Source organism: Periophthalmus magnuspinnatus, chromosome 11 (genome assembly GCF_009829125.3).
Source record: "Periophthalmus magnuspinnatus isolate fPerMag1 chromosome 11, fPerMag1.2.pri, whole genome shotgun sequence".
NCBI classification, from domain to species: Eukaryota; Metazoa; Chordata; class Actinopteri; order Gobiiformes; family Gobiidae; genus Periophthalmus; species Periophthalmus magnuspinnatus.
In genome coordinates, this window is record NC_047136.2 from 13,891,846 (window position 1) to 13,903,865 (window position 12,020).

The window sequence follows — 12,020 nt, forward strand, 5'->3', positions numbered from 1 at the left end:
GCATGAATAGGCTACGTTTTAGTGTTTTGTGTAACCAGACTATCCCAGGGATGAAAATGTCACCCACAAACATCACCAGGGCTCATTACTCTGCTGCTTCATTTGACTCAACAACAAAACTTTAAACACATTTAGACTCTTTTGTGGCGCCAAATTGTGGGAGGTCGCTGAACACGGAGCACTGGCCAGTCAGCAGCCTATCGCAGCCGGCTGAAGGGCAGCTAATGACGGAGCAGAGGCGGAGGGAGCAGCGAGGAGGAGCGCAGCGCCGGTGTGTGTGACCGAGGAGTACCGCACATCACACGGGCACTAACGCAGGACCAACCGGGACTGGAGCGCCCAAAGACTGCAGAAGGACCGAACCACTGACTGCGTGCTCCTCAATTTTTACTGGACGTAACTTATCTTTGTTGTTTTTGTTTTTTGTTTTTTAACTTTTGCTCTCAAATGTAGGAACTGACTGTCTTTGATGGGGCTGCGTAATATTGTTACAAGACATCCATCCAAACTCGCGTAACTGGCCTATTTTTACGCAAAACCTTCATACTACTCAGGTGTAAACCAAACAAAATATACGGGCTCGACTGGCTGAATTCTGAAAGACAATGTATGCTGTGCGTAAAGTTTTGGTAAAACAGACGGGGCTGACTTTAAAGTTGGACTGAACCATGTTGGAGTTGTGCGTGACAGTACGTCAAACCAACACGGGACAGGAGGCGCACCAATAATTATTAGCTCTCATCCCTCATTTCCATAGCTCTCCTGAGTTTGGCTGGACACGGGCCAATATCCCGCAGAAGGATAGCTGGAGTCGTAAAAGCCGAAGCCGTCCTCAATCATAATTACCCTGACATGCGCAATCTGCACTTGGGTCTCTCCATCCACTCCATCAGCTACGGACGCGTATTTGAGTGCGATCCGCGCTACTGAAGGCTCCCCGTGAACCTCTCTCGTCCCACCGATGGTCCCGGGAAAGAACAGCGCCATGTCCCGCCGAAAACAAGCCAAACCTCAGCATCTCCGGTCCGAGGAGGAAGCGACAGTGCAGGGCGAGCTGCTCTTTGGGCACGGTAGGGTCTGAGTGTCCGGATTTAGACACTTTTTTTGTTTTTGTTTGCGTGTAGTTGTTTTTTCCATCGTAAGGGAACTCTAGAGAGAATTTAACGAACACGATATTATACAACAAAATATTTTATACACTTAACGTTTCCTTTTACGCACGTTATTTTTAGTGCGTAAAAGTGAAGTTTGAGTTTGACAGTTTTGTTTTTTTGTTTGCTTTTATTTTATAACGTCAAATTTGAACACATGAAAAATAATTTATTACGTATATGTTTAGTTTTTAAGTTTTGGGCTCTATGTGCCCTAACTTCCTAGCCACGTTTACTGGACATTTACAGGAACAACATCGCTGACAAAGCAATGGCACCAAACCAAATGTAACTCTATAATACCTTTATTTATTCTATTAAGTCACTTTGGACGTTTAAAGGGGCTTGTTTAATCAAATATAAAATAAATCAAATCAACTGTATGGTCAAATATGAGTAATATTTTTAGCCAATCATATTTTGTGAGTGATGATCTGAGGTTTACAGGCCTGGCTCAGCATTCAACATATGAAAAAATAGCCAACCAAAAGTGCTTATATCACAGTCAGTCAATTGCATTTTGTGTTCAATATTATCAAAAGAAAACATCATAATATATGGAGCAATTGGCGGCTGAAAGAAATAGGCCTTTGTGGTGGCAGCACTTGTCTAATAATGCATGGATAAACTTATGATCAATATTTGTTATTATTTCTGTTATTATAATGTAACTTGAGCTCATTTGTGTAATCAAATTTCCTGCTATAATTCCTTCATCTAATATTCAAATATTGAGTTAAACAATTTCATTTTCTCCTGATTTGATCCGGACTGTATTGTACTGAGTTATCAGGCTCAATCAGCTGTTTTAGAGTAGATATCACTGTATTGCCTGACTATTGCCTGTACACTATTGTCGAAACACAATTGATTTCATATTGTACGTTATATATGAATGAGGGATTAGAGTGACATAACATTAAAAAAAAAAAAAAAACTACAAACAAACTACAAACTATGAACAATACAACAGATGTGATTTCAGTTTTTATTTCACATCAAAACTAATTACAAATTTGTAATACAAAAATGTGATCTGTCAGGCATGTACACACTGTGGGATGGGGCCTTGTCCGAATCCTTAAATCCATTACTACTGAAAACATCACAGGTTTCACTAAAATGTGGTCAATATAGCTTTGAGCCGACATACAAATAATATTTATCTGTGTAAACGACGCTGAAGAAGTCCACTTGTGTCCAGGCCCCCCACAGCCGGGGAATCCTGCTTGGGAAGGGGAGGGACAGGGGGCGCGGGGGGTCTGAAATGATTGACTTAACCTTTGTCAGCTTCACACGGCGAGGGGCAAGAGCTGTGTGTCCCGATCATAATACAATTAGCACGTCAACAGCTGCTTTCTGATCTTTGGGGTCAGAGGTGAAAAAAAAAAATGTATTCTTACCTAATCATAATATTACTAAAGTACCAAAATAGAGTAGCTATAAAAATATGTAATGATTTGTTTAAAAAGATATATATTTGGTTGTTAAAATGAATTATGTTTCAGTGTAATCAGATAGATATAAATAAAATAATCTGCCTGGGATTAAACTACTACTAAGAAACTATGAGTCAAAACGTAATGTTGCTATGAATACAGTTGTACAAATTATAATATGTTTTCATCAAATATAGCTTTTGAAAGTAAAACAGGGAACGGGGAAACAGAACGTTGCCCCCACACAAAATTACCTTGTGTAACTTTGCTTCTAAACAGTAGCAGTACAAAAAGTTATGTTTCGGCAAAGGTATTTATTTTAAAAAAAAGTAACTCCTTCGTACATAACCGAATTGCAACTTTTCTTGACCTCTCTCCCTTAAACCACCGATCTCGAAAAACATAAATCTATTTTCTCAAGCGGTTACAAGGGTGACAATCTAAAATAAATTTCACTCACAGTTATTATTATATTTGCGAACACTGAAGCCGTCGCTAAATCAAAGCTGATGGTTTCTTTGTTTTTGTTGGAAGTAAGTCTTGTAAAGTTTAGACAGAGAGCAGAGTTTTTTCCTGTGTGTTTTTTGGATTGGCTTTGGTGATTCACAGACCACCCAACATGTTAAACCGTTTCAAATTTTACAGTAAAAGTTATTCTTGCTCACACTACTAGATCTCAAGACTTTAGAAATTATAAACTCTAAAAAAAGTTTGTTACAAATGTGTGACTTAACTGTCTGCGAAGTTTATTTGCCTAAAGATTTAAGCATAGAGTTCGGACCATAGTAACGGCGTCTTGTAATATATGTGCTAGTAAAGGAGCACAAAAGTTGCCATGGTTAAGCTCCTTTTGTTTGGGAGGACTGGGAATACTGGGAGTTTTCGGGTGGATCTTGGTGATAGTGAAAGTTTATTAACAAAGTAAAAAACACAGACAGATGCACTAAGCAGCACAGAGGACGGCAATGGGAATGTTTTGTAAAAAGTGTGTTAACTTGTGATTCAAAATGTATCTCTGGCCAATCAGAGCAGTGCTGACGTACCGTTATGTGCTTGTAGATACTGAAAGGAGTAGAGACATAGGCGAAATAGTCAGGCATTGGGACGAACAGGACTTTTAAAATTGTATCTTTACTTATACAGGGAGACCCATTGAGAGCACTTAGACTTTCTGTTTGATGGGCGCCATGTTCAAAATACAACAACAGGAGCAGGTGTGAGTTGTGCTATACTCAGTAATTATATATATATAATTAAAAATGCAGCTAATTACAATTACCTGGCTAGAATTGTACTCAAGTACAAGTTTAAGTGAAAAAAGTAAAAAAAATCTGCTCAATTACAGTAACATGAGTATTTCTTTCCACACTTGATATTTAAAATAACTAAATTTATCTATCATTGAACTCAATGACAAAAAATATTTGAGCCATTTAGTTAGGGTTTTGGGGTAAATAATACTTTATTCTTACCAAAAAGTACATATATTTAACATTTGTAAATGAAATCTTGAAACAGCAGGTATTAGGAAGAGGTGAGTATCTCAACTGGGTGAAGGTTCAAAAGTAACTCAAAGTAAGAGAACAAGCATAAAACCTGTAACACAAAATATTACATTTAAATAAGTCTACCTTATGTAGCTTTTAGTTAACTACTAGTATTTTGAGTAGCGCTAACATATGTCATCATAACGCATAATGTTGTTAGCAAACTACAAAAATTGCGTTATTAAAATCAGTGAGTGGAAGCGCAAGTGTGGTGGTATAATTTAGTATTGATTCGTCCAAATCCGTCCATCTGCTGCTCGGTCTGTTTCTAATGGACCAAAGCCTGAGCAGATGCAACAGTGACTTCTATAAAAGAGATGCACAAAAGACATGGGATCAGTGAAAGTGGGAGAGAGGGGTAGGGGCAGAGTCAAGGTGAGAATCTCAAAATCGCATTTAAATCAATGGGATGGGTCAGGAGCTTGTGCAGATTTTATGGATTTGTGTCAGTAGATTTTAATCATAGAACTATTGAGCGTTAGGCTCAGTTGTAACTATGGATGTTAAGATTTTTAAAGTTTATCGATAAGTGTTATTCAGGTCACAAAATCATAAAATCAAAAAGTATTCTACAATGAAGTGATTTCAGTGTACTCCAAACAAGTAAACTGAAATGAGTGTGTTTTATCTGGTTGTGTGTATGTCACATTCACTTTACTTCATTCACAAAGTTTGATTTGATAAAGCTGGTCTCGATATAGAGGAAATGTATTAGACAAAAGTAATGGCAGAAAATGTAATTGTATTTAGGTATCAATCATTGTGAAAAAATATGGTGATCCATGATTATGTGTAACCTCCATTTCTTTGCAAACTTAAGTAATTGCTCAAAGTGACTATTTTTCTAAATGATTTGAATTCAACTCTCAAGGCACAATTTTAGCACTACACATATGGTGTGAGTATCTGTAGATAGATTTTAGCATTTTGTTTATGAATAGATTAAAGACACTATAATATGATCATATTATCACAATAAAGAGAGACAACTGATTGCTGTCAATCAGTGGTTCTCACAATAAGTTGAGAAGTTCTTATTATAGTATTATCTTCCATAATGCATTGGAAGATAATACTGTTTAGAAATAGAAGAAAATACTATAAAAATAAATGGAGTCTCATAATCAGACCCCTTTTGATCTACTGTTTCATGAATAGATAAATCTCTTTACACTATCTTGGTTTGTTGACATTCAAAAATATTCATTGAAATCAGGGCTAGTACGCTGAACTAAAAGGCAGTTGAGGATGAGCTGATGATTGAATGATATGAATGCACAGAAAATCAATGTAACGTATGGGATTTCATTATCTGTCTGAATGAACAATTGAGAGGTCACTATGGCTTCATTGACCTATATTGATTTTGGTGAAAGATGGTTAACATGTAAAAACAGGGACTTTGAGATGAAACACTGTAGACTGTGCAGTAGCTGTCACTTGCAATAAAACAGCTGTACTCTCAATAAATAAAGAATTTCTATGCAGTGAGCTTTAAAATTAGGTAAGTAATACAGTTTTCATTCAAAGTACTTGTGGATTCTGAAAAATAGGTTATGTAAAATTGGTTATATTATCTCAAATATAGAAGATAGAATTCCAATGATTTATTCTTCAAACGTGAATTTTGCTCCTTATCCAACCAAATCTACCAGCCTAAAAATCACAAAATATACGCCATCGTATCTGCTTGCCATCGCTTTTACTCCTTTTGAGCATTGTTGTGTCACTTTTTTATTATTTTATTTAAAAAAAAAAAATCTTTCTTTGTTTTACACTGTGTAACCAACCAATTGCTAAAAAAAAAAAAAAAAGCCACTAGTGGATCAGTACTCAGAAGTAGGTACATAACAATGAATTTTATTGATCGTCACAACAAAATATACAGTGTCCCAAAATCTCCAAAAATTCCAATTTTAGTTTTTGCTGGTGGATTTCAAAAAGAAAAGAAAATCTGAGGTATACAATTGCTACAGAATTCAAATAAACTTATGTCCAATTTATCTTTATTTGTTCAATCTTCATGCCATATTTTTCATTCTATTATATAACGTAGTATTATTTGATGTTTACATTCATTTGTCCTAACCCATGTTGTTCTCTGCTCGTAGACTCCGCTGAAGGCTTGTGCAGAGATGACACCAGTGCAGTGGACCCTAGCAATGACGACACCCACATCTGTGACAAATGCTGCGCCGAATTCTTCACTTGGATCGAACTCAGCGAGCACCAGAAAGTTTGCACTGCAGACAACCCTTTAGTGCTCATCGTGAAAGACAGTGAGGATTCCCAAACTGGACCCTCTCCCGTTCCCAGCATCCTGTCCAGTGACTCCTCCCCTCCTGGATCTCCAGACTATGAGATTGGAGGAGACATACTCGGGAACGACAATGAAAGTTCGGATAATTTAGATGAAGCGAGAGACCAAGATGAAGGCATGCAGATTGACACTTTGCAAGATAAATTTACATATAATTATACAAGCTCTAGTTCTCAAAATTCAGAGTCAAATTTACCATTGAAATCAATTACAACAGGTTATGGCATGCCAAGTACCAATGTAACTCTTGAAATCCTCCATAGCACCCGTGTAGCAGTGGCTCAGTTTTCCCAAAGTTTAAATAATCATCCAGGAGCAAAGGGGGCACCCGCTGCAGCTATTCCAGTAATTCTTGAGCACTTACTAAATTTACAACAACAACAAGTGCACCAACTCCATCTGATAGAGCAGATCTGCAGTCAAGTGGCCTATATGAACCGCCAGCCCACGCAAGCAGCACTCAACCCAGTGTCCAGGGCACTACCTCTCGGTCCTAACCCATTTCCCACTCCTCCAAGTGGGGTCCCACCCTCGATCTTGCCTCTTTCAGGGACTATGCCTTCCACTGTCAATGGACAAGCCGTTGTAACTTTGCCATCAAAGCTAGAGAAAATACAAACTTTACAAACTTTTACTAGAGATTCTTCAGAAAACTCCAGCTCAAGTAGCACCAGTGTGTCCACATTGCTTCCGCCTTATACCAGTAGCATTAGCAGCACGCTAAGCTCCTCCACTCCACTCTCCCTTGGGCCAAACAACCTTCTTAGCCAATCTTCAAACCTTCCATTTCTACCTCACAGCCCACCTAGCAGCAGTGTCATCTTCCCCAACCCTTTAGCTAGCATTGCAGCTACAGCTAGCACCCTTGACCCACTGGCAGCGCTAATGAAGCAGCGGAAAAGCAAACCTCCAAACGTGTCTTTATTTGACACTAAACCAAGCCCAGAAGAACCCTTTTTCAAGCACAAGTGTCGTTTCTGCGCCAAAGTCTTCGGCAGCGACAGTGCTCTACAGATCCACCTGCGTTCACACACTGGGGAGCGGCCCTTCAAATGCAACATCTGTGGAAACCGCTTCTCCACTAAAGGCAACTTAAAGGTACACTTCCAACGGCACAAAGACAAGTATCCCCATGTCCAAATGAACCCATATCCCGTTCCGGAGTACCTTGACAATGTGCCAACCAGTTCGGGAATTCCCTACGGCATGTCTATCCCCCCGGAAAAGCCAGTGTCTTCATGGATGGAGAGTAAACCCGTTGTAGCAGCTTTGCCCGCCAGTTTAGGTCTTCCAATTGCGTCCGCTGTCTCCGGTCTGGGCAGCTCAAATGACCCTATAAGTGTAACACCATCCCTGAAATCTCCATCAGCTGGTGAATGTATTTCTTTGTCACCTAACCACACAAGCAATGAGGCGCGTTTCTCTCCTCTTTCAGAGCCTAGCCAGGAGATTGAAGCACCCAATTTACTTAAGACCAATGGTGTTCAACTAATGCATAACTTTACCTCAAAGCCCAACTTCGAATCTAGTACAGTGTCCACTCCGGAAGCTAGCACCTCACCAGTTCCTACTTCTCCACCTAGCCACACTGAAGACACTAAACTGTCTGCCATGCTTGAGTCTATGCAGCCGTCTGAAACCTCCAAGCTGCAAAAACTAGTTGAAAACATTGACAAAAAAATTACAGACCCCAATGAGTGCGTACTTTGTCATCGTGTCCTCAGTTGTCAAAGTGCCCTAAAAATGCACTACAGAATTCATACAGGTGAAAGGCCCTATAAATGTAAAGTATGTGGTCGTGCTTTCACAACCAAAGGTAATCTAAAAACTCATATTGGTGTCCACAGAGAAAACCCACCTGTTCAAGTGCAACATTCGTGTCCAATTTGTCAAAAGAAATTCACAAATGCCGTGGTACTCCAACAGCACATTCGAATGCACATGGTTGGGCAAATTTCTGACTCAAATAACATGGAAAGTCCCCAGGAAATGGACTCCGAAATCTCTTTGAGTGATAAGAACTTTGATAGTCTAAGTAGCAACAGCAATGATGTAACAGATGATATTTCAATGGACGAGGAAGAGGAGGAAAATTTGGAAGAAAGTTTTAGCAGTTCTCCAAGATCGTCTTTTTCAAGTCTGGCTGCATTGGAGAATCAAATGAAGTCTATAGATAATGCCTATAAATTGCTAACAAATGGCTTTAGTGACAACAGTAAAAGTTTAGAGAAAAGTCCAAAAAGTCCAGACCAGACAAACCTAGACGGAGTTACACGGATCAGATCTCCTCCAGTTCTGGGAAAAAGTAGAACTGGATCTCAAGAGGATTTGGGCCCATCATTGAAGACAGAACTATCTCAAAGTTTGACTAACACTGCAGAGACGATCGGCCCAGAGCAAAAAGAAACTCAATCCACCAAACTGAGCGTGAAAGAGGAGACACCATACTGCATGTCCTTCCACTTCAGCCCAGGTAATTGTTAATTTCCGTAGTGATGTAATAGAACCAATGGCAATTATTGTAAATCACTAACTGTGAAGGGATATACACAAATTAAAAATTAGGCCTGTACAATATATTGCAATCAGAAATCGCATTGGAGTTGCCACCGTTATCAAAGACTGCAATTACTTAGGTAAAACAATTAATGTCCTAAATATTCTGTTTTTTTATTCATGGGTTTGCGTCCTGCTATAGACGACATATTGAGCAGGTTTTGTCTTTCAAAACATATACAAGATATAATATAAGTTTTGCATTTAATTGTTATTAATTGCTATGGCGATGATCATAATTTTTCCATGTTCTGAAAGCATGGATAGAAAATTCTTGTTCTACCTGTAATTAGACTTCTACAAACTCTTCTTAAATTCTTAGTTTGTCTGTTTATATTTCAGTCTTCATTCAAATAATAGTGTTCCTATTGTTGAGTTGATTACAATGATTTTTCCAAAATCGTGCAGCCCTACTGAAAATTAAATATTTATTTTTATTCATTTTATTTTATATTATTTTTTTAATTTTTCCACATATAAATTATAAAAAAGCTATTCTACATGATTAAAACATTAGGTTGGCTACAATGTCTAAAAGTTCCAAAGGTGTATAAAGTGTTAACATTTGTCTATAATCCTTCAAATCTCTATCAACACCCAATTTGATCATTCCCTACCTTTCCAGTATATTAAATTAAAATATATGCTGCAGGATGGCCTAGGGGTTTGGTTGCGACACATATGCTGGGTTAACTCCTGACCTTAGTTTTATGTGATTCCCTCCTCCTACAATTTGCTGAATTTCTCTCCCACTTATTTTTCCCCTAATAATCCCTCAATACATTATATAATTAACACAATGTGTTGCATGGTAAAATTCAAAATTCCTTGTATTTTCTCTACCCAGCTGTTGGCCAAAGCACACCCAGCCTTGTCCCCACCTCCACACCATTGGGCCTTTTAAAACCAGCATTGAATGGACAACCGACCATCTCCAATGAGCTCCACCCTCCTGCTCCATTCAGTGTCCACGTACCCCCAGCTTACCCCTCCTCGGGCAGCCCAGGACCCCTCTCTCTCCTGGGGACTGCGCCCCCGCGTCGCACAGCCAAACAACACAACTGTAACGCCTGTGGAAAGAACTTCTCCTCAGCCAGTGCCCTGCAGATCCATGAGAGGACCCACACAGGAGAGAAACCTTTTGTCTGCTCCGTCTGCGGCAGGGCCTTCACCACCAAAGGGAATCTTAAGGTACATTTATTTAAACATGTTGCGTTAGTAAGAAAGCTATCCACGGGTTTCAGGTTCCTGTGAACATTTTTACTACTTTTTCTCATTCAAAAGATATAATATTTTGTTTTAACATGTTAACCGCTATGGTAATGGTCACAATTTTTTATCAATCTGAACCCCATGGACAGACTCGTAATGTATTTGCATAATAATATTTCCATAGTACTAGTTGACCAAAGTAATTGTATTCTGGTTGAAGTGCAGATGTTGTTTTTGTTGAATTATAATGTTTGAAGTATCTTCAAACATTTAATATCACTTATGCTCTGTCTGCAATTGATAAACACTGCGATAGAACACATATACATAGAAAATTGACTATATATACATTTTTCAAACTGGAAAGTATATAATATGTTCTTATTGCAGAACATAGTGTGTTTTTACTGGTGAGTGACTGACACTGACCCTCTCCCGGCACCTTTCTTTAACTCTGATTCGTCTTCCCCTTAGGTCCATATGGGCACTCACATGTGGAACAACGCCCCAGCCCGTAGAGGGCGCCGTCTCTCAGTAGAGAACCCTCTGGCCTTGCTTGGAGGGGACACATTGAAGTTTGGAGACATGTTCCAGAAGGATGTGGGTTCTCGGAGCGTGGACCCGGGTTTCTGGAGCAGATATGCCTCAGCCATCACCAACAGCCTCAAGAACAACGAGATCTCAGTGATTCAGAACAGAGCCCTGCCCCAAATCCACCCCCTATCTGTGGAGCGTGGTAGCACCCCAATCAGTCTGACCAAGAGCATGGAGCAGGGAAACAACAGGCATTTCTCTATGTTGATTGATGACACTAAAGAGATTGGAATCAACTGAACTAAACTTATGCAATTATATGGACTATAATGTATTTGTAAAAACATCTTGTTATGTACAATCTATAGACTTTATAAACAACTTTTTATTGACGAACAAGCCCTTCACACTCATGTTTGCCCCATGCTGTCACTTGTAGGGAAATTGTCTCAATAAAATAACTTTATTTCACAGTCATGGACATACTATTAAGTTGAAAACACAGCGTGAAAAGACTCTCTCTCCTCTGGACATCGGCCAGTGCAGCCGAAGCACAAACCTGTTCCAAAAGGCCCATAAAGTCTGACTCTTGAGGTTTTCTCACTGTAAAGGTGGAAACGGTCATAAAGAACATTTAGACTGAATAAAAAATAGAGAAAAGAAAATTTATGTTGTCTTTTTTTACTTTAACACCATATGACTAATGACACATTTCACTATTTAATTCTGTTTCACATTGCATAATGTATTTACTCCTCACAACCTGTGGTGGTAAGCTTTGCTGCTGCCACAGCTGCCTTCTGCGAGAGAAGTGCCTGTCAAACTGTGCTAGTGGCCACCACTGCTAACACATTCATACCACATTAATAATTAACAAGTGATGGATGACAACAAAACACAGTTTAAAAACATGTTCTTTTTAGAAACATATGAGCGAGACAGTGAAACATATTGAAATAAACATTATAGTAATATAGTAATGTGATCAGAAAAAAACTATTGATGATCCAACATTTTAAAGATAGTCTGGCTGATTATTGTGAGCTGGGGGCATGGAACAGGCCTCTAATCAAAGATATAAGAAAGAAATAACTAGGGCTCGACTTGAACTGACCATTTCAAAATAAAGCCTTAGGCCTTACAGCATATAAAGCCTCTTCTCTCTCTTAGTCACTGTCTCTCTGGCTCTCTTTCAGTGATGTCATGTTAGTGTTTTTGTTATAGAATAAAAGGGCATTTTTTATTTCTGAGGGGGCAGGCA

The 12,020-nt window shown here is 38.9% G+C and overlaps 1 protein-coding gene across 1 annotated transcript; it reads left to right on the top strand.

Moving 5' to 3' along the window:
* Window positions 1–273: 273 nt before the first annotated feature.
* Window positions 274–11,402, top strand: LOC117379136 (sal-like protein 3). Its single transcript, XM_033975852.2, has 4 exons — window positions 274–1,070; window positions 6,249–8,930; window positions 9,861–10,204; window positions 10,700–11,402. The coding sequence occupies exons 1-4, from the start codon at window positions 962–964 to the stop codon at window positions 11,057–11,059; spliced, it is 3,495 nt and encodes a 1,164-aa protein (XP_033831743.1). The 5' UTR covers window positions 274–961; the 3' UTR covers window positions 11,060–11,402.
* Window positions 11,403–12,020: the final 618 nt, after the last annotated feature.

What these genes read in the sequence shown, in the direction of transcription:
- LOC117379136 (XM_033975852.2), top strand. Translation starts at nt 962, where the DNA reads ATGGTCCCGGGAAAGAACAGCGCCATGTCCCGCCGAAAACAAGCCAAA. An exon ending in CGAGCTGCTCTTTGGGCACG is followed by an intron (nt 1,071 to 6,248) that starts GTAGGGTCTGAG and finishes CTCTGCTCGTAG; the next exon opens with ACTCCGCTGAAGGCTTGTGC. An exon ending in GTCCTTCCACTTCAGCCCAG is followed by an intron (nt 8,931 to 9,860) that starts GTAATTGTTAAT and finishes TTCTCTACCCAG; the next exon opens with CTGTTGGCCAAAGCACACCC.